General features: G+C 50.0%; 1 protein-coding gene across 1 annotated transcript; it reads left to right on the top strand.

Moving 5' to 3' along the window:
* VPS37B (VPS37B subunit of ESCRT-I) lies at positions 1 to 26,458 on the top strand. Its single transcript, XM_082639920.1, has 4 exons — positions 1 to 189; positions 21,623 to 21,794; positions 23,398 to 23,480; positions 24,150 to 26,458. The coding sequence occupies exons 1-4, from the start codon at positions 79 to 81 to the stop codon at positions 24,639 to 24,641; spliced, it is 858 nt and encodes a 285-aa protein (XP_082496046.1). The 5' UTR covers positions 1 to 78; the 3' UTR covers positions 24,642 to 26,458.

Raw genomic sequence — 26,458 nt, forward strand, 5'->3', positions numbered from 1 at the left:
GGGCCTTCGGGGCGGTGCTTCCGGTCCGCGGAGCCTGGCGGCCAGAGCGGCGGCGGCGTCTGCAGCCGAAACGCGGGGATGGCGGTTGCCGGGAGCGAAGCCCGGTTCGCCGGGTTGTCGCTGGTGCAGCTCAACGAGCTGCTGGAGGACGAGGGGCAGCTGACAGAGATGGTGCAGAAGATGGAGGAGGTGAGCCGAGCGGGGGCTCGAGGCGGCGGCGCCTCGAGCGGGACGCGCGGAGCCGGGGGCTGGCGGCGGGCTGGAGGTGGCCCAAGGCGGAGGCGGTCGCGGTGCCTCAAGTTGGGTCGAGGGGACTGGGAGGAGAAATGGGGGGTGGTCTTGAGACGGGGTCGGGGGTGAGAGGACCGAGGCTGGGGCGGAGCTGGGAAAAGCGTCCTGGGACGGGGCTTGCGGGGGCTGATGAGGTCCTGAGGCGGGGAGTGAAGCAGAGATTAGAGAGCCTGGAATGAGCATTTGGAGACGTGGACGACTGTGGCCGAGTCCGGTGGGGCGAGGAGGGAATTGGGGGATCGAGACTGGGTTGGAGAGGGTAGAGGGGACGCTAGTTGAGGATTACGGGTACCTGAGACCGGACTGAGGGGGCCTGGGCGGAGGGGGGCGGGCTTGAGAGGTACAGGGGGACTGAGGCAGTTATTGGGGTCTGAGAATAGGTTTTGAGGTGCTGAGTGGGCTAGCTAGATAGAATCTTAGGAAAGGATTGGGGGTTCCAAGATGAGTTTGGGGGCCGAGGGTCTGTACCTAAGTCTGAGAGGTAGTTCTGAGATGGGGTTTTAGGGTTGGGCCTCCAAGGTTGGGAGACTCGAGGCCACGGACTTACCCAGTTAAGATTTGAGGTGTCCATGTATCTGAGGGATCCTGAGTGTCAGAGGGACCCTCCAGGGTCTGACTTCATTTGGAAGCGGCCTTAACAGCGTTATCCCAGGGGGCTCTACTCCAGCGTTTTGGGGGGGGGGTCTGAGGGTGGCAACAGGCTGCCCTTTCTGGTTAAGAGTTGCCCCGTCCGTGGAAGAAGGGAATGTGGTAATTCTAGTAGGGTAGCTTTGCCCCACAGTGTCCTTCCTTGCTGGGGCCAAGGAGGATTCAATCAGAGCTGTTTTTGGGGAGGAGATAAACTGGAGGTCGGGGGCTGACAGCCAAGCCCCACCTCTTTGATAGTGGAAGGGCTGCCCAGTCTCTGGAAGGCGTGCCACCGCTGTTTCTGGATATCTCACTGCATCCCTTGTGGTGTGGTTTGTTCTCAGGGGTAACTGACTTCACTCCTGCGTTTGCCATGTGTGCTTTCTTTTCTCCCAGCCCTTTTGAACTCTTTCCCTGAAAGTCCAGTCCTGTGAGTCTGGGTCTTCTCCAGGCAGGTGGACCCAGGCCGATCCAGCTCTCCCCAGCCCATCTACCACTCCTGCTCCTTTGTCTCTGAAGTCTGAGCCTTCCCACGCCTACAGGGCTGAGCTTCTCACCCAGAAGCCTGTGGGGGGGCTTTTGGCTTTCTTTCCGAAGAGGGAGTGATTGTTCAGCACTGAGCCAGCCCCCTTAAAAGGGGGCTTGTATGGAGGCTGCACATTCAAAATCACTGGAAAACCCTCAACAGGTCATTGTCCCGAGCTACAGAGAGGCCACTGTAGTAAGATGGTATCAGTCTTTCCATTAATCCACCCCTTGTATTCCCGGGCTTTGTAACAACTTGGCACCTACAACTTGCTCTGAGATGCAATTTACCCTATTTATGGTCTCCATGTGGCGCTTTCCTTTTTAGAGAAGAATAAGTGACAAAATCCATCTTTCTTGACTGAATGAGAGTTTCATGTCTCCAAAGAAAGAAAATCTTTGCTTAGTTTCTCTGCTTTTCAGTTGCCAGGAGACCTTTTTGTTGATTGTCAGCAGGCATCTTTCTAGTTTAATAATAAAATGATAGGTATGTTTCTCTACTGGGTAACACTGCCTACAAGTTATTTTATTATATGTGACTATCCAGTTTCAGAACAGAGAACTGTAGTTACATTAGTAGAACATTAATAGAACTAAACTGCTTTTTATTGGAGGGAAGATTGTGGAGTCAGGTCATTCTGCTGACTCCGGCCTCACCTGTTTCCGCTACATGAGAAACTGGAGGTTACTATTTAAAGGGAAAGGCAAATTAATCTAGCAGGATTTTTTTCTTTTTTGGGGGGGCGGTTAAAGGTGACCTTCATACCAGAGTACCCTATAGAAATACTGAGGACCAACTCCTCTTGTTTAGACCACATGGTTAAGTTCAGTTACTCAGCAGAAGTTTGTTCTTCAGGGTGTACTGCTTTTAAAACAAGGAAACTGAACGTGAAGACGGAAGTACCTTAGCCAGGCAGCTCACCTAGCCACGGTCACCCTTTGCAAGTCCTGTTACCCTGATCGTGTGTGGTGCGTTTCTGAAGGAACTGGTGTAATGTGAACAACCAAAATTCTGACCATGGTAGTTTCACTCAGCTGCTAATCTTGTGTGTTGGCTTATTTGGGGATGGCTGTGAGACACAGTAGAAGAAAATACTTTGTGAACTGTCCACTCTTGACCAAATGGCACATTTATGATCTGGTGTTAAAGAACATTTGGTCTCTGGAATCATACCCTCCAGGCCAGACCTGGCCACTGCCCAGCTGTGTGACTGCAGGCAGGTCACCTCACCTCTGTGAGCCTCTGCTGGGGAAGGATATATGAACGTATTTATTTCTTAGAGTTGATGTGGGGATTATGTGAAAGAGTGCATGTTAAGTGCTTAACACGGCATGTAGTTAGTGTTCAATAAAGAGTAATTGCAATTAGTAATTTGTAGTTCTCTTTTTAGAACGATTACTGACAATCATGCATACAGCTCATCCTGACCAGTTAATAAGGTCTTATCTCAAGAATCTATAAAGTAAATTTTTATTTGGTATTAGTCTAAGAAACATTTACCTTTCTGTGGTCAAAATGATTATGTATCTCAGTAGGACGCGACAGTAAGTGGAACAGCACTTGCACAGCGTAGAATCTCTTAACCCTGAACCAAAGGCTTTTTTTTTTTTTTTGGCCGAAGGAAGTGTTTTAAATTGTAGAGTAAGGCTTCTACACGCCTGAGGGGCTATTTTGTGGCGGCTGGGAAGTGTGGCTAGGTTTTGAAGGCATTCACTGTTAGGTTTAAATACAGCTGTGCATTATGCTTCACTTACATTGTTTTAATTGTGGCATCTGAGTTTAGTCCAGCTCGAGACTAAATTCAAATCATGCTGGAGCTGCAGACATTCTCTTTTCCCTGCCCGTGGGTTTCTCTTTTCCTGTTCCTCCTGTCTGTATGCAGTTCTCTAAATGTAGTACAGCCCTAGTGATCGTAGGTTCTTTCCATTTGCTCTGGGCTGATGTTCGTTATGTACACGTTTTTATTTTTATTTAAAGTTATTTTTACATGGCGGTGGAATGTGCCTTTCCCTGTCTGTCCACATTAACCCCACTGGACTTGCAGGGCACTCCCTTAAAAGGAACTGTTGCTTAGGGGATTAGGCAGCTAAACCGGACCTCCTGGGTCATTTCTCCCGGTGTGCTTTCTGAGGAAATGCTGATTGGTTGGTGTTAACTAATGATTCATTAAGGATTCAAATTCAGGATCTTTGTTCCTGGGGCAAGTGAAACTGCCCACAGGCAAAAACTCTGAGGGTCTGAAAAATAGATTGTTTAGTGGAAAGTAAAGAGTCTGGTCTGGAAGAAGCTGTTTCCCTAAGGCGTGTTCTGGTGTGATTTGTGTGGGGCTGCACAGCTACTGCATGAATCACAACGGCTCATTGGAATGTACCGACCAGGGACTGCTTCCTCAAACAAGCTCTCAACACTGGTGGGACTGGTTTTTAGAAGCTAAGATTTAAACCCCTTTCGAGTGTCTGCTACTGGAGGTTGTTTCTGTTCGTGTTGTACAATCATTATTGTATATATAAAGGCTTCAACTTTTACGTTTAAAACTTCTCTTCCACGGACCTATGACTTTAACTCTTGTGTAAAAAATTAGTATGCCCCAGAATATTTTCTGAAATCCGGTGTTATCTGACTTTTTCTCTTTAAAGAATCTGAGAGTTTTGTGACTTATTTTAAACTCTGCTTCCACTGTAAAGTGAGGATGGTAATCATGCCTGCCTTCCAAGGTTCTTGAGGTGAAGTGGAATAGCAGGTGAAGTCAGTAGAGGCTAGCTCCCTTTCTTTAAAGGGATTTTCAGAATTGTTAGACAGTCTTAGGTGAAATCGATCCCTTATTTCACTTAGTTGTTGTCTCCTTTTGTATTGATCAGAAGTGCAGTGGGGGTGGTATAGTACAGAACTGGCTTTTGATACCTGCAATGTGACCTTTGGCAAGTATTCAGTCTTTCCAATTGCAGTTTCCTCATTGAAAATAAAGGGGATAATAGCAGTAAGCTACTCCATTGGGTTGAGGGTTGTTGGGTGGACTAAGTGAGATAAGCCTTTAACGTGCTTATCATAGGAACTTCCCTGGTGGCGCAGCGGATAAGACTCCGGCTCCCAATGCCGGGGGCCTGGGTTCCATCCCTGGTCAGGGAACTAGATCCCACATGTATGCCGCAACTAAGGAGCCCACGTGCCGCAACTGAGACCCAGTGCAACCAACCAGTGAAAGAAATAAATAAATGAATCTTAAAAAGAAAAAAAAGTTTATCATGGTACCTGGCACAGAGTGAACACTCATTAAATTGTTATTATTCAGTAGTATTGACAAAACTAGAAGGCATAGTGTCCTTTCTGCCATTTCAAGAGATTCCATTTCGTTTAAATGCTGTGGAGCCCCTACTGTGTGCGAGGCCTTATAAAGGATAGAAACATGAATAGCATATAATCCCTGTATTATAATCTAGGAAAGAAACCAAGTACACAGACATCAATACAAGAGAGAATAAGAGGTAGGGAGCTTCAGTTTGGGGAGATGAAAAAGGTTATGGTGGCGATGATGGCACAGCAATGTGAGTGTATGTAACACCGCAGGAAGCGTGCACGTAAAAATGGCTAAAGGGGTCAATTTCATGTTTTGTATATTTTACCACAGTTTTTTTTTTTTTTTTTTTGCGGTACGCGGGCCTCTCACTGCTGTGGCTCCTCCCGTTGTGGAGCACAGGCTCAGCGGCCATGGCTCGCGGGCCCAGCCGCTCCGTGGCATGTGGGATCTTCCCGGACCGGGGCACGAACCCGCGTCCCCTGCATCGGCAGGCGGACTCTCAACCACTGAGCCACCAGGGAAGCCCTACCACAGTTTTTTTGGGTTTTGTTTCTTTAGAGAGAGAGAGGATAAGAAAAAGGCCACATGTGAATTGTAAATGACATTGAGGCTCAGATGAGAGGCTTTCTGGCTAGATTAGGTTCCTACTGCAAGAGATGCACTTTGATAGGCAGGTAAGATTTAAGAAAATAAATGCTCAAATACAGTAATTCCCATACGAGGGTGTAGAATGATACAAGAAACATCTGTGTACCCGCAGCGGCTTTGGAAGAAAACACGGCCGAGCCAGAGAAGAGCCCTCTGTGCTCCATCCGGGACGTGATTCCCCACCCGCCAGGGAGCCACTGTCTTGAACTAGGTATTTATTTCTCTGAGTAGTATTTTGACAGAAGTGGGGGCCCACGAAGGAGTGACAGCCTGAGCACGGCACTGAGCAGGACAGCACGGGGCAGGTTCTGTGACTCGCTGAGTTACCAGATCAGATTTGCTGGTGCTAAGGGAAGCGATAGGAAGTAAGGCTGGAGAGGCGGGGAGCCAGGCCAGAGCTCAGCGGCGGTTCCTTTGGCAGCACGGACTTGCCGTGACTCTTCAGAGCAGAGCGGCAGTGCGGTCAGAAGAGCACCTTAGGGAGACTCTTTTGGCAGCAGGGTGTGGGCTGGATTGGCATGGGGAGGTTCAGGAGACCAGGTCAGAGGTGGAAACGGAAGGACAGGGAAGAAGAGGTTAGGATTTGAGCTGGAGTCCTGGGAGGGGGGAGATGCAGACCAGCCGGTTGGACCCCTTCACACCATGGTGCCCTGGTGGAGCTGTCCCTCCCCCTCCCCTGCCCACCGAGGGACCCCGTCAGCTTTGCCTTCCAGATGCCCTCCCCCCCTCAGTCCCAGACACGCGGTCACTTAGCCTCTTGGTATTGCCTCCTCGGTGGAATTGGAGACACATTTTGTAAGTCCCTTGCTTCCCTGTGTCCCCGACTGGCCTGGGGGGTCCATTTTATCCCGTTTATCTCTGTGTCCTTGACACCTAGCACATGCCTGGTGCACAGGATGTGCCCAGTTAGTGCTGCTGAGTGGAGGGGGCTGGGCCTTGAGTGGACGTGAGAGGGTGGGCCAGAGGGAGGCTGGAGGAGGGAAGGGGGGGCCCTTGAGACCGCGGCAGCCTGGGTGTGGGGGACAAGCAGGGTAGTCATGTGACATCGTCCGGCAGGCAGCTGAGAGTGCAGTTCTGGAGCTCAGGGGCATGGTTTGCTTAGGGATACAAATTTGGGGGCTGACTTGGTCCAAGCACTTGTTGAAGCCAAGGAGGATATAAAAGTTCAAAAGGCCATTAGGGGTCACTGGATTGGGAGAAGGAGAGAGGGACCGTGGAAGGACACGGGTCCCGTGACTTGACTTTACAGACCAGCTGCCGTCCTGTCGCAGTGCCTGTGCCGTACAGATTCGTCAGGAGGAGCCCAGAAACAGGCCGCACCGGTTGAGCCTCAGTGTCTTGTGCAGAATTGAGGTGCTCTTGAGCTAAGCCAGCCTCATTGCAGATTTGGCTTTCATCGCAGTATCTGTAGCGGAATGTTGCCATGGGGATCATGCCAGGTAGCAGTGCGGGGTGTCTCTAACGACCTGGGCGTCAGCCGCTGCTCACAGACGCGATCGCTGAGGCCCGGAACGTGCCGGGGCAGGAGTTCTAGCTGGTTTCTTTCCTTCCTCAGTTGTGTGGGGTTTTCACCTCCCATCATTATTCAGGAGAAGCGTCTCACCCAGCGGTACAAAGACAGGACAGTTCTTTGTAGAGTTACTTCATAGGGGAGAGTGCAAGTAGAGCGGTAGCTGTGGCTTTGCCGTCAGTAGGTTACCTTGCAGTGTGTCAGGGGAAAGCTTTTCAGCGCGTTTCTCAGGGAATTGTGAGCAGCGTTGTTCATCGTTCGAAAGAGTGCATGTGAAGAACAGATGTTTGAATGGTTGTTGTATTACAAGCAGCGTCATAGATAATAAAAGACTTGGTTTGAAAGAAACATCATCTCCACGGTTAGCTAATGGCACCTTGAGGTTATATTCATACCCATAGCCCAGGGCTGAGGTTGGCAGAGAGACAGTAAGTGCTAATTGGTGTTTGCCATCAGACAGCGGCTTTCATTAACGTGAGCACAGCTGAGGTAGGGTAAGTTGATTCATTTACTCAACCTTCATGGAGCACCTTGTGTGTGGGGCGCGGGGCGTGGAACCGCTCAGCCACAGAGTTTTCATCTTTTGGGATCTCGCAGGTATGCAAAAGCCAGTTCCAATGTATGGGTGAGACGGTGGGGGTGAGGACACGCCCCAGTGGGAGGGAGACCTGGTGAGCCTTTGCAGGGCGCAGGGAGATCCTTGGGAATGTTTCCTGGAGGAGGTGACTCATGAGCGATGATTGGAAGGGTGAAGTTAACCAGGTAATGAGAGAGAAGGGCTTCCAGGCGTGGGGCTGGGCTGCATGAACAGAGTGAGGCACAGGGGAAAGAAGCAGAGACTGTGTGGGAGGAAGACTGCAGGCCTTGCTGGAGGGGCCGGGGCAGGGCGTGGGGGAACGAGGCGGGCAGAAACCAGATAGCCCCATGTTTCCTGAGAAAGCTTGGGCTTCACTCTCCAGTCCGAGGGAGCCACTGGAGGATCTTAAACCAGGGAGTGGAGTGGTCATACTTGGCGATTTATGCAGATGATTCAGGCAGCCAGGAGAGGATGGATTTGAGGGGGTGAGACCAGAAAGCGGGGAGATCAGTTAGAAGGCTGAAAGAGGATTGAGAAGAAAGATTCTCAGGCAGCCAGGCTCTTTGACTTGGAGGCTTACACCAGACTCATTGCACAGCCTGCTGAGTCTTGCTTTGCACACAATTCAGATAACAACACGCTTGGTCCTATGGCTAATCTGTCAGTGGCAGATTTTTTTAAAGGCTGTAGGGAAAAACTAATAGAGCCAATTACACCATCCAGAAATAAATGAAGCTGCACAAAAAATGTAAGATCAGCTGTTAAGCATAGCATTTGGGTTGTTAGAAGACTTCAGACGCGGATTAACCTTTCTAAGTATTGGTTTCCTCATCTTTAAAAGGGGAGAATTAAAATACCGTCCTTATGAGACTTTGGAGGATTAAATAAGATATGTTTGTAAACTGTGGAACACAGTGCGTGACCATGATAAATGCCAGTAAATGAAGCCGTGACGGCTGTGAATGAAGTGGTTGAGGCTGTTTGGTTTCGGGTAGCGCATCCCTAATTCGGTGATTGTTAATGGCGATTACAGAAAGAGGGCTCTGTGGTCAAGAAATCTGGGGAATCTGCTGAAATAAGAGGGGTTTTGTTTTGCTTTGCTTTGTTTGGTTTGGTTCTTACAGCTAGTGTGTGTTGTAGTATTTCCCATACTTGCTCCATCGCAGAACTCAGTCTGGTGGGGCTAGTTTCCCTGGGGCACACTTGGGCAAATGCTTACTTAAGGACATAAATGTATCCATCTGCTTCCATGTCATAGACCCACTGTAGTTACTTGATATTGATGATTCTGTCTCATCAAAGGCTGTCCTTTGTGCTTTCATGTACTCTGTTTAAGAAGGCAAGGAAGGAGACTTCCCTGGTGATGCAGGGGTTAAGAATCCGCCTGCCAATGCAGGGGATGCGGGTTTGAGCCCTGGTCTGGGAAGATCCCACATGCCACAGAGCAACTAAGCCCGTGCGCCACAACTACTGAAGCCTGTGCACCTAGAGCCTGTGCTCCGCAACAAGAGAAGCCACAGCAATAAGAAGCCCAGGCACCGCAACTAGAGAAAGCCCGTGCGCAGCAACGAAGACTCAGTGCAGCCAAAAATAAATTAATTAATTTTTAAAAAATAAAGCAAGGAAGTATATTTAAGATTTCTTTAAAAAAATGATTTAAAATTTCTGATCCCAATTGATCAAACCTTTAAAAAATGACATTTTTAACATGTTTATTATAGAAAAATTTAAAAATACAGAGCTATAAAGAAGAAAAATATAATCACATGTAATACCACTGCTCAGATAAACACTGTTAAACATTTTATACATTTTCTTTATGTGTTTTCTACCACTAGGATCATTCTGCATGTAGAGTTTTTGACTTGTTTGTTATCTAAATTTATGCTCTGGGCATTTTCTTATTTTTTGTCAGAAGATCCTTACATGACATGATTTTTAGTGGCTTATGATATTTTATCATGTGGGTATGCCACAATTTATGTGTCTAGCCCTTTATTACTGGATATTTAGGTACTGGGTTTTTTTGCTTTCATAAATTATATTGCGGTTAACATCTTTGAACATAAATCTGTTAAAATACCAACACTTAATTTTTTTTGAAAATGAGTCAGTCTTAAGTATCTAGGCAATTCTTTTAGTTAGAACATCTTATTCCCTACATCACTTATAATTGCAGTTTTTTTGTCGTGAAATTTAAGTAGAATAATTTAGAGTAACTTATTCTCCTTTGACTAATCCCTTTTTCTACCCACAGACTAAAAAAAAAAATCTCGTTATTAGACTAGCATTTTCTCATACTGAATAGAAGATGAATAATTTCAGTCATGTGAGAGTAAACTTTTATCAAACTGAATTCTTGAGTCAGGTGTTGGAAAGTTCATGTCATGATGTATTTTAAATGTAAAAGCAAAATTGTCAAAAGATGTAGTCAATACACATCTGGGATCTACCTGGATAGGCATTTTCTTATCTGCACCTGTGTAAAGACTATCCCAGAAAATTCTCATACATGCTTTTCTTGTAGTTTGTGGTGAAGAGGGGAAAACCCCAAAGCTCTTACTAAACAAGTGAATGCTTTGGTTGGTTGTCTTGGCAAGAAACTACTAATAAGAAAAGCAGGGCTCCCCTGGTGGCGCAGTGGTTGAGGGTCCGCCTGCCCGATGCAGGGGACACGGGTTCGCGGAGCGGCTGGGCCCGTGAGCCATGGCCGCTGAGCCTGCGCGTCCGGAGCCTGTGCTCTGCAACGGGAGAGGCCGCAACTGTGAGAGGCCCACGTACCGCAAAAAAAAAAAAAAAAAAGAAAGAAAAGAAAAGTTTAGAAATTCAGTCTTCTGTAGGCTGCTTTCTTTTGGGGGGGGGATCTGGATTTTTAAATTACGGTGGAAGCTATTAATTGACCTCCCTCTACTTAACTAAAGTGTTGCAGTAATTGACATTCTCCATGCCCTTCATCAAATATAATGATTGATGCTCCCCCCCATCATGATTAGTTCCCCAGGCATTTCTGCTCCCACACCACAGTTGCGTGATTACCGAGAGTCAAGTGTGTTTTCTCTCAGACCTGTTCATTCTGATACATTTTTTTTTAATTTTTGAAATTTATTTATGGCTGCATTGGGTCTTTGTTGCTGCGTGCAAGCTTTCTCTAGTTGCAGCGAGTGGGGGCTACTCTTCGTCGTGGTGCGCAGGCTTCTGATTGCGATGGCTTTTCTTGTTGCGGAGCACAGGCTCTAGGCGTGCGGGCTTCAGTAGTTGTGGCGCACAGGCTCAGTAGTTGTGGCTCGCGGGCTCTAGAGCGCAGGCTCAGTAGTTGTGGCGTACAGGCTCAGGTGCTCCGCGGCATGTGGGATCTTCCCGGACCGGGGCTCGAACCCATGTCCCCTGCATTGGCAGGCAGATTCTTAACCACTGTGCCACCAGGGAAGTCCCTCATTCTGATTTTGTTACAGTAATTACATGATTTCATTAAGTACTATGGCAACCGAGGAACTGTACGAGAAAAGAGAGAGTGAAAACTGTAAGCTGAGTGCTTTGGAAAGAGTTACTATAAGGTGATTCACTAGAAAAAAAAAAAAAAAAGCTTGCGAGTATTCCAGAAGGATTCTGCTCTCATCTTGCTTGTCCAGTGTCTTCAGGTTCCCCACGTGAGAGGGTGTGGTCTAGGCAAAGAACTTCTGGAAATCGAGCTAGTGGACCCTTTCTCTAAGAAAGGACCTTTGCTTTAAATGAAAAAAATGGTTAGGTCTTTAAAATTCTATGTGTTTAGTGAGTTACTGCTTTAACCAAACTGCTCAGTTAACCAGCAGCTGACTGGTTCTGATTATATGAAGTGAGGGCTTCTCTGTGTTTTCCTGGCTCACCTGCTGTGAGATTCTGATTCTGTAGGACTAGGCTGGGGCCAAGTGTGACAAGCCCCTTGCTTTTAGGAGATGAGCGACAGAGGCAGGTAACATTGTGTTCAGTTTGGGTCCCACCCTGCCTTCTGCTCATCCCTTTCTTCTTCCACCCAGAGTCCTCAGGAATTACAAGGCCAGTGATTCTAGGAAAGTAACATTTAACATCGACACCACTATCCACACAAGTCCAGGAAGTGGGGGAGATCTTGGTTTATTTTCTACCCACCCCGCCCCGAATACTAGTCAGCTCCATATGGAAGGGATTGGTCGAGTCTACGTCCATTGTCTGCTGCTTTCTGAGGACAGCAAGTTTCTCTCAACAAGGATTTTGATATCTGCGAGCAGAAGTAGCAGTCTTTATTAATCTAATATGTTCTGTTGAGTGGTTGTTTCAGTGGAACATTTGATAAGCAGCTGGCAAATTTACTTTCCCGAGTAGGCTGTAGCCTTAGAGATGGTTTCACACAGCCCACGAGATTGTTGTATTTTAGAACAGTTTCATAATGTTCTACAGTTCTTTCACTGGGTTTTTTGTATTTTCATATCCTTAATTTTTTTAGCATGTTAAACAACTCAGCAACTGTTAAGTTTTTTCATAGAAACTCAGGGAACATTTGGACTGAATCAAGCCACATTGGGTTGTGTTTACAGGTCACCTCTGGGATATTATAGGCTTGGATTACAGGCTCCACCTGAAAGCCTGCCTTCAAATGGAAGACTGGTGAAATGAGTGCATCACTGGGGAGGTCTTTCCACTGAATGGAAGATGAATTTGGGTTTTCTGATAACCTAACCTTTAGTATTAAAGCCCAAACTCAAATTGCATGTGACTTTGGTGAAATCTACCGTAAAATTAATTGGTGAACTAGATCAAGTGTAGCACAGTAAAAGGAAACCAGGTTGACCTGGCTGAATGCATGCCAACCTTTTTATCACCTAATCCATAAGCCTGCTGTGTTTAAAGTCTGAATGCAACCTGAACTTTTCTAGTGGAAAGTAAAAGGCTAAGATTTCTTTCACTCTATATCTTTGTATTATATATAACTTTCTATTTAATTTTATTTGGAGAGGAAAATATCAAAATCAAAATGAATTTCCCACCAAAAGGAACCAGTGTTTCTTTGAGAAGGACCCACCTGAGTTAGGAGCAGCAAATGTACAGATTGGTCTGGGACATCTTGTTTTACCAGAGAGCAGGGCAGCTGTCAAACCTCTGGGGTGTGTCAGCCTAAGAGCCAGCTCGAAGTGTCTCCCACTGGCCACGGACAATTTGAGCATTAGAAAGATTAATGACTACAGCTGATTAAAAATCTGTTACTTAATAATGATACCTCCAGAAAAAGCTTATTGGTCGTTTTTGGAGGTTGCTTGAGCACTAACTCAGTCTTCTAAACGTTGGCTTTAAAAGTGGAGGGGCGGCGAAATCAAACATTCATCCTGCTTTTCCTATATAAATTATTTCTGATACTCAAACAGATGAGGCAGAATGCTCAGAGGAATTCAAGCCAATACATACAAAAGATGAAATTAAAGAATTTTTAGTAAGTGTAGTTACAGCATTGTAGTTAGAGTTATGAAGTTCTTGCCCACTAAAGATACAGGTTAAAGTTTTACAGGTGAAATGATATTATGTCGAGATTTGCTTTAAAATACTTCCCCCCCAAAGGTGGGGAGTACAGGAGAAACAGGACTGGCAAATGGCGCTAATTGCTGAACCTGGGAGAAGAGCGCATAGGGATTCATTATTCTTACTTCTGCTTTTGCTTTGTGTTTGAAATATCCTAATAAAAGGGTAAATGAGAGGCATGAATAGAAACGAAATTTAGGTGATTACTGGAACTTGAAAATAGAGAAGTGGTGGTAGACTGGATTTTGTGTAGTAGGGTAGGTTCTGTGGCATAATTCATGGGGTAATCCTGTAGAAAACACACCTGGAGACAAAATACCCTAACTCCTAATGTCATACCTCTGGAGTTACTTCCTGGCACTTGTGACTTTGGTGATCTCTTAAACCTCACTAAGATTGCATTTCCTTTTTCCTGAGTAAAATGGGGACAAATCTGTCTCACCCTCGCTGAGAGGATTAAGGAGATATAATGCTAGAAGGGACGGTGGCACAGTGCCAAGCACACGGTGAGAACTGAAGAAGTGTTCACAGATACTGTTGAACTGTGTCAGATGCTGGCGAGACTGAAGCTGTCATGTCACCACCAGTAACTTGTCTTACTTAAATCTTTAAGTTCGCATCTGTTTGATCTTTTTTCCCTTTTTTCTCCCCTGAACCTTTCTTTTTTAAACTTTTTATTTTATATTGGAGTATAGCCGATTAACAATGTTGATAGTTTCAGGTGTACAGCAGAGGGACTCAGCCATGCATATACATGTGTCTGTTCTCCTCCCCTGAGCCTTTTCTTTGAAGAGCAAATGCAGTCAGGGCTACAGGCTGCAGTACAGGGTGAATGGCGCCCTCTGGAGTTAGGCCCTGTGAGCTGAACACCGCCCGTCTCCATGGTGGTCTTGACGCGGAGACTTATGCTCAGGAGGACAGACTGTGTTCTGGTTGTTGTCCCCCCAGAGCCTGGCACGTAATGGTGCTTCTTAAGTATTTCTTGAATGAATGAATGAAATGCGCAAGCCGCTGTGTTGGAGCATGTTGCGGTGGCTGTTATGGGCCATACATAGTCTAGGTACTGGAGTTCATGAGTGACTTAAAAAAAAAAAAAAAAAGATGTGTATTGTGGCTTCCAGGCCATCACAATCATAAACATTACTCCCACATTCTCGAAAGCTTTCCAAGAGGGCTGAATTTCAGCTCGAGAAGGGATTGTGTGATGCTGACCCGCCTCTGATGAGTCTCCACATATGTGCTGCGTGTCTGATGTCTACGCAGTAATGGGTGGTTTTGCTTTAGAGCAATCACTGTCATAATCTTAATTTTTTCCTTTCATGCTTTGCTTCCAAACTGTGATCACTCCTGTGGTGAAGTAGGGGTGCAGATAGTTTCACCTGGTTGGTTGTAATAACGAGCATTAATCTGTGATGTTACTGTCTAAAAATTTATTATAAACATTCAAAGAAGCTAATCTTCAGAACAGCTCAGCAAGGTTTTAACAACTGACAGGTCGTGGCCTGAGGCCCAGCAATCAAGAGTCCTCCGGATTGAGTTGAACACATATTTAGCAGTAGGCATGTGTTGGCCTGGGTACTGTGCTGGGTTCTGGGTATCGGGGAGTGAACAGGGCTCAGTTTTCCTCTTAAGGGGCCAGATATTCTCATCGGAAGGGTGAGCGTGAGCTCAGACGTGGTTGTATTTCATGGGGAAAGCCATTCCAGTTCTGCCAGTCAGGCCTTTGGCGAGACGGGGCACTCAGCTTGGGGAAGGTGGGTGTAGACTCCCCCAGGGCTGGTGCAGAATGGGCCACAGGTGTGCACTTCTCAGCCTCAGGCCTGAGGGATGGAGCTGGGTGTGGAGAACAAGAGAGGGGGCTGCTTTTGATTGGGGTGGGGGGTTTGGTCACCTACAGTGACCCCAGAGGGAGGGGACCCAGAGAACCCCCTCCTCATTTCACTCTCGTCCCACCCTCAGTCCCCATCGCTGAATCCAGCTAGAACCAGAAGGCAAGGGGCCTAAGTGGTGGATGTGGTTCAGCCAGTTGGCCCCTGGGGCCCAGAGCAGGATGGAGAGTGGATCTCAAGGAGAGATGAAGATTCCAGCCCTGGATTAGTCCTCTGGATGCCATAACACATTACACAACTTGGTGGCTTAAAACAAGACAAATTTATTCTCTCACAATCCGGGAGACCAGAAGTCCTAAATCAGGGGTGTCCGTGCTCCCTCCAGAGACTCTAGGAGAGAATCCGTTCCTTGCCTCTTCCAGCTTCTGGTGTTGCTGGCCTCCTTGGCTTGTGGCCGTATCACTCCATTCCCTGCCTCTGTCTTCACATGGCTTTCTCCTCTCTATGCGTTCTCCTCTGTGTGTCTTGTATAAATCCACTTGCCATTGGATTTAGGATGACCCAGGTAATCTAGGATGATCTTTGTCTTCTTTAACTTAATTACATCTGCAAAGAGTCTTTCCCCAGATAAGGTCACATTCCCAGGTTCCAGGGGTTAGAATGTGGACGTTTCTTTTGGGGAGCCACCATTCAGCCCACTACAAGCAGCCGTCACTCGCAGGAGAGTTAAAACGCCATTGTGTTACGGTGATAGCTGTTGGTGTGACTTTGTTTAATTTGTCTTCAGTCGAGGGGCGCTCCGCGAGGGCGGGGTCCGGCCTGCCTCGTTCACCCCTGTGTCCATCGCCGGCCCTGCCCAGGGTCAGTGCGTAACAGTGCCTCAGAAAATCCTTTTTTGGATGAATGAATAAACAGATGAACGGACAAGCACCGTGAACTACAATACAGAGTAAAAACCAGGGGTGTGCTCTGCGAGGCCACAAAAAAGAGCTCAGATGTCACTGTGTGCTGAAGGAAAGCCAGTTGAGTTATATCAGGTGGGTCTCTGGCACGACAGGGGGCGCTCAGCTTGGGGGAGTCGAGGGGCGTTTAGTAAAGGTGTTCTTTACAAGGAGATGGTGGGTGTAGACTCCTCAGGGCTGGTGCAGTTCAGCTTCGAGCCGAACATGTACAGGGATGGATCGAGCGGTGTGTGAGTTGTGCCTCAGCACCCGGCGACCAGGGGGTGAGAGCACGCGTAGCTTTTCGTGCGGCTCTCGGAGTCGAGAAAGGCCCAGAGCCACAGCCAGCGCAGGGCTTTGCGGATGGGCGTCATAGGCTGGGGCAGCGAGCAAAGTTGTTGGTGAGGGATATTTTATCTACTGGGCGGGATGTTTACTTGTTAAATAAAATGGGATCCTTGACTTTGTACAAATACTAGGCCTCTGAGCACGGCAGTAGGTGAGAGGGCAAACCTGTGTTTTTTTGTTTGTTTTGTTTTCTGTCTTTGGGCTGCACCTCGTGGCGTGCGGGGATCTAGTTCCCCGAGCTGGGATCGAACCTGTGCCCCCTGCAGTGGAAGTGCAGAGTCTTAACCACTGGACTGCCAGGGACGTCCCCCAAACCTGTGTTTTTATCTTAGTTCCCCAGCCCAGATTCTCTGTCCTTACTGGGTTTTGAGCATTTAAAGGACTTTAGTACGATCAAGAATTTCCATCTATTTCGCTGAAATTTGCTAACATAATTCAATAATGTCATTTACTTTGTTATGATAAGAATTCTATTATAGTGTAAAGGGGGAATAAGGGACTACTCAGTATTTTTCCATAAAAGATTTAGCTTGGGGCTTCCCTGGTGGCGCAGTGGTTGAGAGTCCGCCTGCCGATGCAGGGGACACGGGTTCGTGCCCCGGTCCGGGAAGATCCCACATGCCACGGAGCGGCTGGGCCCGTGAGCCATGGCTGCTGAGCTTGTGCATCCGGAGCCTGTGCTCCGCAGTGGGAGAGGCCACAACAGTGAGAGGCCCGTGTACCGCGGAAAAAAAAAAAAAAAAAGATTTAGCTTGGAAACATAGGCAGATTTGCCCATTGTAGTGTTTATAGGAAGGCACAGTTATAATTATGGTTGAAGAGGCAGACAGGCCAGCTGAAATCAGAACTTCACATCGTGGAAGCCTCTGGTTTGGAAAGCATCCACTGCAGACCCAGACCTTGACCCCCCGTCCTGGCCCCGAGTGCCTCTCAACTGTAACTTCTGCATGTGTCATGCAGAGGGGAGTTTATGTCTCTTTTCCTCCTCACTAACTTTATTTTCTACCACACTCCCCCAACCCAAATAAATAATGACCTGTGCATTTGAGGTAGAATGTACATTCTGTGAGAACGTCATATAGTGATGTAAGCCTCCCAGGAGAGAACGATATCTCCACCTTGCCTGGACACATATACGTAAAAGACCTTGGTTTTTTGTTTGTTTTAAACAAAGGCAGCTTATCTCCCTAGAGCCTCTGCCCTTCTGGTTCTACTAATACCTAACAGGTTTTTTTAAACATTAAAACATAATTACTTTCTGTAAATTTATACACGCTTATTATAAATGATTCAAACACTATACTCAAGTAGAAAGAGGAAAGTAAAGAAAGTCACACCACTGAGAGGTCGCTGTTAGCTCTGGGTGACCGCCCTTTCAGGCAGCCGTGCTCACGGATGGACAGACGGGCAGACATCCCCAGGCGGATCTTACTGTAAATGCTGCTATCACACGTCTCAGTTTTCTTTGATTCTGAACAGAAAAGGAAACTGAAGTGAAACTGAGCACATTTATAAAAATGTTTCATTACCACAGAGAGTTTATTTCCTGAAAAGATTTCTCTGTGGTTAAGAAAAAGAATCATGAGAAACCATCAAGAGGCTGGGACCCAGTTTTCAATTTCAGGGTGTATGGCTCGCACGAAGCCTCCTCTCGCACGGGTCCTCGGATCAGTAGGACAGGGGGTGGGGAGTCAGACCGCACATCCCCCAGGGTGGCTGCCACTTAAGCCTTGCTGAGTGTGGTGTGCATGGTCCCCCCGAGTCCTTTGCAAACGATAGAAGAAGTCTGGCTGCTTCCTCCCGGTTTTCCTCAACTGGGACGATGAAAAGGAACGTTGGGGAGGAAGGTCTTTCTCTAATGCAGCATCAAAGGCGTGTTTGGGCGCCGATGCTTGTGCTGGAAGAGCTTTATCCGAGGCTTAAGAAAGAGGCTTTTCCCCCCTTCAGCCTACGCCCTGGCCACCGCTCCCGCCAGCACTGTCTCCACTGTCCGCCTGGAGAGGGTGCGGGTGTGCCCTGGGTGGCCACTGAGAATTTCCTGATAGTCTTGTAAAAACATCTGAGTACCCGGGGATAGAAAGAGTACAGTCAGCATAACGGTCGTCTCCATTGGTTGGAGTTTTATTTTGCCTCTGCGTTCTGTGCATGACATGTTGTAGGAGAAGTGATTCTGACCTGACTTGGACCCCAGGAGAATAAGCTTTATTCGTAGATATATTTTAGGGTGGAGCTGTGAGGCAAGGATCACCTGGGGGCTTTGAAGACACTCTCAGGCCTGGGTCCCCTCCTAGAGAATTGGGCTCATCTGGGGCTGGTCTGGGCCTGGGGAACTTATCAGCGCCCCCTTGCCTTCAGGTAGTTCAGTTGATGCTGAGAACCCCCGCGGTAGGCTGGCACTTGGCGGTGCTAGGACGGTGCACTTCCCTCACAGGATGCCTTTCCAGTGGCCCCTCGGGAGCCCTGTGCTTGTGGTCTGCCTGCGCTGAAGACTTGGGGAAACTCCTGATCGGATGGCCCTTAGATCCAGGACGAGTGAGACCCTCCACCACAGTCTCCAAGGGTTCCTCTATTACGGGAGCCCGTCTGTTGCATAAAGGATTTGGGGCATTTGTTGCTTGACAAGCACAGCTCGTGGTTTTTTTCTTTTTGACTCTGCATTTTGTTACCCACCTAGTTTGCCAGATCTAGTCTCAAGTGACTGGCTTTTTAGGGGATGAGAGGGTCTCTCTGATTGATTCAGCAGATCCTTGCTGAGTGGCTGCTGTGTGCTGGCTGTTTGGCACACCCCAGATGACAGGATACCCAAAGCGGGTGACAGGGATCGGACGCACAAGCGTAGTGCTCCCTGGTTGCCGTTGGTGGCAGGAAGGAAACAGGTGCCGTGACAGAGGGCGGCTGCTGGCTTAGCGAGGACGGCCAGGGAGGCCTCTGCGGACAAGGCGCTCAGCTGGGGCCGGGCAGTGAGGTGGAGCCGGGGGCCCGCTCCGGGGGAGCTTGGCTGGTTCTCAGAACCGCCGGGACGGGGCGGGTGAGGGCCAGGGCACCCCAGGGCTCAGAGATCAGGGCCTGACGAGTTCGGTTCCATTTTCGCTGATTCTCAGTTTGAGAATAGGAGGGTGCCTGTTCCTCTCAATTCTCTGGGCCTCACTCAGGGCCTGACAAATAACAGTTTTGCTCGGTAAGTGTTTATTGAACACAGAACTGATTGAGTCAGGATGATGGCGTGCACGGGGCAGTGGGTCCTGACGGTGGCCTTGAATACCTGCCCCTCCCCGTCCATCAGATGAGACCAGTGGGAGCAAAAGATCTCATCAACAGTCTGTTCTATTTATTTATAATTAAAGTTCAAATTTTGAGATAATTGTAGATTCACATGCAGCTGTAAGAAATAACACAGAGATCCTGTGTAGCCTTCACCCGGGTTCCCCCACGGACAATGTTGCAGAATTCTAGTCCACTCCCAAGCCAGAATTTTGACACAGATATGGTCAGAGCAGGACACCGTGGCCACGAGGAACCTTCCTGTCGCCTCTTACAGTCACTTCCCTCCCCCACCAACCACGAATCCGTCTCCATTTCTGTAGTTTTGTCCTTTCGAGAATGTTGTATACACAGAATCTTGGAGTCTGTGACCCTCTGGGCGGGTTTGTTTCTTTCGCTTAGCCTTGTCCCCTGGATCTTCGTCCAAGTTGCACGTGTCTCAGCAGCCCATTCTTTCTTAGGTCTGCGCTCTGCCCATGGTGTGGGTGTAGTACTGCATTTAGCTGTTCACCTGCTGAAGGACACCTGGGTGGCTTCAAGTTTTTGATTACAGGGAAGGCCGTTCTGAACATTCATGTGCAGGTTTTTGTGTGAACATAAATTTTCATTTCTCTGGAATAAATGCCCAGGTGTACAATTTCTGGATGGTATGGTAGTTACCTGTTTTGTTTTAAAAGAAATTGCTGAGCTGTTTTCCAGGGTGGCTGTACAGTGGTTGGTTTGCATGTGCTTTTAAATGACTTAATCGAAGGGAAGACTCCTCTGCAGGCCCTCCGGGTGCAACGTGCCTGGAGGCCGAGCTGCTGTGGGCAGGGGCTGGGGTGGTGCTGGGAGCCCCCAGGACCCCTCCAGAGTCTGCAAGACCAGGAACCCAGTTAAACCAGATCTTTCCAGCCCTCATAGTCCTTGCTGGCAGAAAGCATCAGCAAGAGAGGGGAGAGTATTTCCACTGTACTAGTTTTATAGTATTGAGCTAGAGGCTTAATTTTCTTTTTTAACTTAAATTTTGTTTTACCCTGAGCCTCATCTTGAGGGCCCTGCCCTGTGGTCCGTGCGAGAGATGCAGATTATGTGTCTGCTGAGGAGAGGAGCCCCCCACTCGGCGGTCAGGGCCTCCTGCTAGAGACCTGCATCCAAGGCTCTTTCTTTGTTCTCACACGTGTGAGTGTGTGTGTATGTGTGCGTGCGCGCGTGGTGGGAATTGTGCACTAGCGCCAGAGGGTATGGCTGGAGGGGGAGGGGTTGAAGCGGAGGCAGCAAGGCCAGGAATCTACAGCCAGACGAGCAAGAGGAAGGAAGTAGCAGCGAAAATAGCCTGGGTTGGGTGGGGTGTAGAAAATATCAAGGGGAGGGCAGGCTGGCTGGTGTGGGGCTGACGGAGAGCTTCGGAGAGAAACGGGGGCAAACAAGACTTCAAGTCCAGAAAGCAGGCCGTGGAGGAGCCCCTCAGCAGCAAGTGGAAAGGGGGCTGAACCAGGAGTAAGACACGTTGGTATTTCTGCTGTTTTATCCAGTGTACTTCTGGTTACGTTTCATTAGGACTTCCTCGCCTTTTCTCAGACCTCGCATTAACCCCTCTCACCCCTGAGGTCCAGGCGGGCTTCTCCACCCACACGTGACCTGTCACCCCCGGAAGCGCAGGACCCCTGTCGGGCAGATAAATCCCCGCCCCCAGCTTTGGGTCAGCGGTGCTGATGGACCAGCGGTCAGGAGCTGGGGAGGCTCACGCCTCTGCTCAGACGTGAAGAGCTGGTGTCGGGCACAGGGACAGAGTAGAACAGGGCCCCTGAGTGGATTCCTTCCCAGGGTCTTGGGCTTTCGCGTTTGATCTCAAAGCCTGATGACTAAGCCTGAATTGACACCATGCCAACTGGCCCTCCTCTGATAATAAGTGATTCTTTCACTTCTCTGGAACAGCAGCAACTCGTTTTGGAAAACTCTAGCTCTAAACCTTCAGAGCCGTTCGCTCCTAAGAGCACAATGGCAGTGGTAAGGAATTCCGGTCACAGCGCAGCTCCTGGGGTAGAAGCTTCAGCAGGTCCTGGGACGAAGCCCGTCCTGCAGGCCTGAAGGAGAGGAAGTGGTCTCGCTCTTTAAGACCGGGAGCAGCGTCCAAACTAGAAATCGGGGCTGGCGTCGGGATGGGGGCAGCTGCCCAGCCAAACGGAAGCCGCTGCGGTGGCCCCGGGGGTGGGGCTCGGGGCTCACACGCCGGTTCTCATCACCCTGTATGGTCTTTGCAGACGCAGAATGTTCAGCTTAACAAAGAAATGACGCTGGCCAGCAACCGGAGCCTGGCAGAAGGAAACCTTCTCTACCAGCCCCAGCTGGACTCTCTGAAAGCACGTTTGACCCAAAAATACCAGGAACTCCAGGTGCTCTTTGAAGCCTATCAGATAAAAAAGACCAAATTAGGTAACTCTTTTAGGGTGATCTTTCAAGAATAAAGAGCTGAGGGGAGGGTGCATTTTCAAGCTGTGGCACTAACCAGGAAAGAAATGTTATGGAACAATTTCAGATTAAGACAGTCATTACTGCTGTGAAAAAATAGTTTATATATAGGATTGTGTCAGTAATTTAGAAAAAGAGGCTTGACTACTTTTTAAACAAGACTCTACCTTTTCCAAGCAGTATAGAAAAAAAGGCAATTTTCTGAATTATGATATACAACTAATGTTTTATCCTTGAAGTTAGGCCCTCACAGTTAATGTTGAAAAATATTCATCACTGGAATACTTTATTTTAATGTCACACTTTACTTTGCAGCCATTATGAAGTGACGCAGGCATTGACTATTGTTGAAGCCTGAGTGCATTGGGGGTAGCTTTCAAGGAAACAGATTAAGAGAAGGTTAAAAAGGGAGCTCCCTGGTGGTCCGGTGGTTAGGACTTAGTGCTGTCACTGCCGTGGCCCTGGGTTCAATCCCTGATCAGAGAACTAAGATCCCACAAGCTGAGGGGCACAGCCCCCCCCCAAAAAAGGAGGGAGAAGGTTAAAAAATCACCCCCTTCAGTGAAGTGTACAGTGACATCCGATACCATGATTCCTATATCTGTGTAACTGCAGTAAAAATGCACTGTAACACACCCGACCAGAATGAGTAAAGGTGAAAAGTCTGGCAAGACCAGTGCTGGTGGGGACGCGCGGTTCTTCCATTGCTGGGAGCAGTGAGAATTGGAGAAGCTGTTTGTTAGCACCTGCTACAGTGAAAAGGAGGCATGTTCTGTGATTCAGCAGTTCCACTGCTGGGTGTCTCCCCAGCAGAAGCGAACGTTCACTCAGGTCTATCAAAAGATGCGCACAAGAATGTTCGTTATAGCTGGCCTTGTGAGAGCCAAATTTGGAAACAGTCTAAGTGTCCATCTGCAGAAGGATGGGTAAGTTGTGACACTTATACAACTGTCAGTGCCACAAAGCGCTGAAAGAAATGAACTGCCGATTCGTGCAGCAACACGGATAGTCTCAGAGACGTGGTACTGAGCGAGAGGCCACACGGAGCACATACCGTGGGATTCCACTTGTGTGAAGTTCAGAAGCAGGCAGAGCTCTTGGGTAGTGGAGGTCAGCACCTCTGGGAGTGGCCTGGGGAGCCTCTGCAAACATTCTGTATCCCAGTCTGGGTCATGGTGGTTGGGTTTGTATATGTAAAAATTCAGGTGGTGCACTTAAGATGTGCATACTTTATGTATTTATGTAAATTATCACTCAGAACTCCAAAGGAAATAAATTATGGGGTGAATTGCAGGGTTAGGTTGCAAGGTTAGGTCACACGTTCAGTAACCGCCCCTGTGTCGTGAGGCGGGCGGGTGACGCTGGCTGCCTTTCCTGTCAGCTTCCTGGAAAGTCAGCTCAGTAGGTGTGACTCTCCTGTCGCCTATCCAGCAAAAGTACGCTCTTCTTCGAAAGGGAAGTGGGGAGGAGACTGGGGGAGCGTGTCGTCCCGAGGGGCCGGGGGTCATGGTGGTTTCTGAGGGTGTGCCGGTGCCCCTCACCCTATCGTGCCTCCTGCTTCTTCCAGATAAACAGTCCAGCAACGCTTCCTTGGAGACCCTGTTAGCACTTCTGCAGGCGGAAGGGGCCAAGATCGAGGAGGACACGGAGGTAAATCCAGCCAGCCCAGCGGGACGCCCCAGAGCAGTTACCTGGGCCTGGGCCCGGTTCCCCCAGGGCCAGGCGTGCCGGCTGCGCGGAGTGGTCAGCCCAGCCGGTGGGCTGGGGGGAGTGCCAGCCTGGGAGCCAGGGGGGCAGCGGGGGCGGTCTGGTCCTCAGGTGAGGGGTGCACGCTACACTGTGAATCGGTGCCCGTCCCGTGGGTGCTGCTGGCTGAGTTACCATCTGTCTGCGTCAGCTGGCCGGGCAGAGCCTGTGGGCATGGCCAGCTGAGCACCCAAGGCTTGAGCCTCACTGAGCCATAAGGAAATGAGTCAGGGTCCAAAGTTGTGCGGTTGGAGCCTCGCCAGACTAGGCCGAGTGCTCTGAGGAGCCGTCGGGCGGGGCGGCCCTCGTGTCCTGCCGACCATGTGGGGCTGGCAGGGCGCAGCCAGCGGAGGGAAGGAAACGCTGGTCTCGGCCGGGGGCTTTGCCGCTCGGGCCCCTCACCTTAAGGCGGGCTCTCCCCAGGGCCCGCTGCCTGTCCGGCAGGTGGGACCAGCACCTCTCTTCCCGCTCGCTCGGCCCGGGTGGGGCGCCAGGAGCGGCCAGGGACAGGGAAGGGATGGGTGTCCTCATGGCTGACCTGCCCCGTGAACCGGGTTCCTCCTGCTCCTCCAGAACATGGCAGAGAAGTTTCTCGACGGAGAGCTTCCCCTGGACTCCTTCATCGATGTCTATCAGAGCAAGCGGAAACTGGCCCACATGCGAAGGGTTAAAATCGAGAAGCTCCAGGAGATGGTGCTGAAGGGGCAGAGACTTCCGCAGGCCCCGCTGCCCCCCAGGGTGCCCGAGCCGGCGCCCGCTGTCCCCCTGCCCTACCCCTCCCCGGAGGCCAGCGGGCCCCCCTCTGCGGTGCCTCGGCGCATCCCTCCCCCACCGCCCCCGGTGCCTGCGGGACGCTTAGCCACGCCGTTCGCCGCCGCCCTGGGCTCAGGACAGGGCCCCCTGCACCCAGTGGCGCAGTGCCCACCGCTGCCCCCGCGCGGGGGCCTCCCTGCACAGCAGGGCTTCTCCCTGCAGCAGTTTGTGTTGCCACCGTACCCGCCGGCACTGCCCCAGAGACCCCCGCCCCGGCTGCCTCCGCACCAGCCAGGCTTCATCCTCCAGTGAGCGGCCCTCGTCCTCCCCGTGAGACTCCCTCGCTGGCGCCTGCTGGCCGGGTCCGCGCACGCAGATGGAGGCCGTGAGCACCGGCTGCTCTGCCAGGGGCTCTGGTGCTCGGGCCAGGGCGTCCCTCTGGTTGTAGAGCCGTAGGTCAGTGGTAAGCACACATAGAACCCTGGTTGTGGACACCTAGGCGGTTGTGCGCTGGGCCTCAGCCGGGCATCCCGTGGTCGCGCTGGTTTGTGTTCTCGGTATGATTCCTCAGTCTGGTGTTGAATTCGTGAGTTTGGGGAAAAGTCCCCCCGACCCCGCCTCCGTTCCCACATAGGATCGTGGTCCTCCCGTTGTAGCTTTATTTAATAAGCATGGTTCATCATTTCTGCTTTATTTTCAAGACAGTTCTGTGTGTCCCAGCCCACCGCAGCCCCAGGTGGGGGTCGGTCGGGTGGGCCAGCCCGGAAGGTGCTTACTGAACCCGTGTGGGGCGGGCAGTCCTCACAGTCCCTCCCTCCCCCAAACCTGGATGCTTCAAAGCCACCCTCGGAGTTTGCACTCGGCCCACTGCCACGTCCAGAGGCCGGGCGAGCTGCGGCCAGGTGAGGAGGTGGCCGGGAGCTGGACTTTGCACAGCAGATGACGGCCCCAGCTCCTCCTCCTCCGCCTCGAGCCAGCCCGAGGCTCTCCATGAGGAGATACTCCTCCAATATTTTTACTATGTGTGTGATTTTCCTGTTTTATATTGGGAAAGAAAACTTTTTTGACACTCATAAGACCATTCAGGGAAACTTTATGAAAAATGCACATACTGTTCTGAGCAGGTTGAGAAGGCAGATGAAGTGAACGCAGTTTCCTTTCTTGCAAGCAGTGCACGGTCGCCCCGGCGGGGGCCCGTGCTGTGCCTTAGCTTACCTGGTGCCAGGAGTGGCCGGCCAGGCGCTGGGGCGGCGCCACCAGCCGCTGCTGCCCCGGCGGCTCTGCGTTCCGGGAGGGGCTTGTCTGCGTTCCTTGTCGTGTTGCAGGTGGAAGAAAAGCCCACCCAGCTTGAACCAGAATACCCTTAGCCAATATTCTCTGCCTCTGGCTGGGCCTTGGGGCAGGGGTGTGACAGGGATGCCAGCAGCATCTCAGCTCAGTCTGGAGAAAGCCTGCTCCTCAGTGTTAGGGAGGTACCAACAAGCTCCGATGCTCTGGCAACACCCCGGGCTCTGCCTGCCCCCCGGGTTCTCATCCGCACGTGCCACGTGTGCTGGATTCCCAGGGCCCCGGGCTCTGCCTGCCCCCCGGGTTCTCATCCGCACGTGCCACGTGTGCTGGATTCCCAGGGCCCCAGGCGGGGCTGGGGGTAGTGTTGCCACCCACCTGTTGACCAAAAAAGGCCGGTGTGCTCAGTTGTGGAACTCCTGACTCCGGCCTGTGACTCCCCAGCTGGCTGCTGCCCAGGTGACAGAATCCAGGCAGAGCTCAAACGGGGTCTGTCCCGGCAGGCCCTGGGCGAGGCCACCAACCTTTGTCCTCAGTTACTGTACATTTCTACTCCTGGACTTGAACTCCTGCTGTCTTGTAATTGTTTTTAAAGAGAACAGCTGTATAGGACGAATTACTGCCCTGCCAATCAGGTGGGCCTGTTAATGTCTGTGTATCTCGAGAGTGGTGCCACCCAGCCCGTACCTCTGCCGCCTGCAAGGGGCACAGCCAAACGTGTGAGCTCGGTGTTGATGTGGGGGAGGGGCTGCCAGGCTGGCCTTGCCGTCTCCAGGGCCACATCTGAACTGTGCTTGTAAAGCTGTTAAGACCCCTTTTAATAAATAGAGAATTGTTAATAA

Source organism: Mesoplodon mirus (genome assembly GCF_964341445.2).
Source record: "Mesoplodon mirus genome assembly, chromosome: 13".
NCBI classification, from domain to species: Eukaryota; Metazoa; Chordata; class Mammalia; order Artiodactyla; family Ziphiidae; genus Mesoplodon; species Mesoplodon mirus.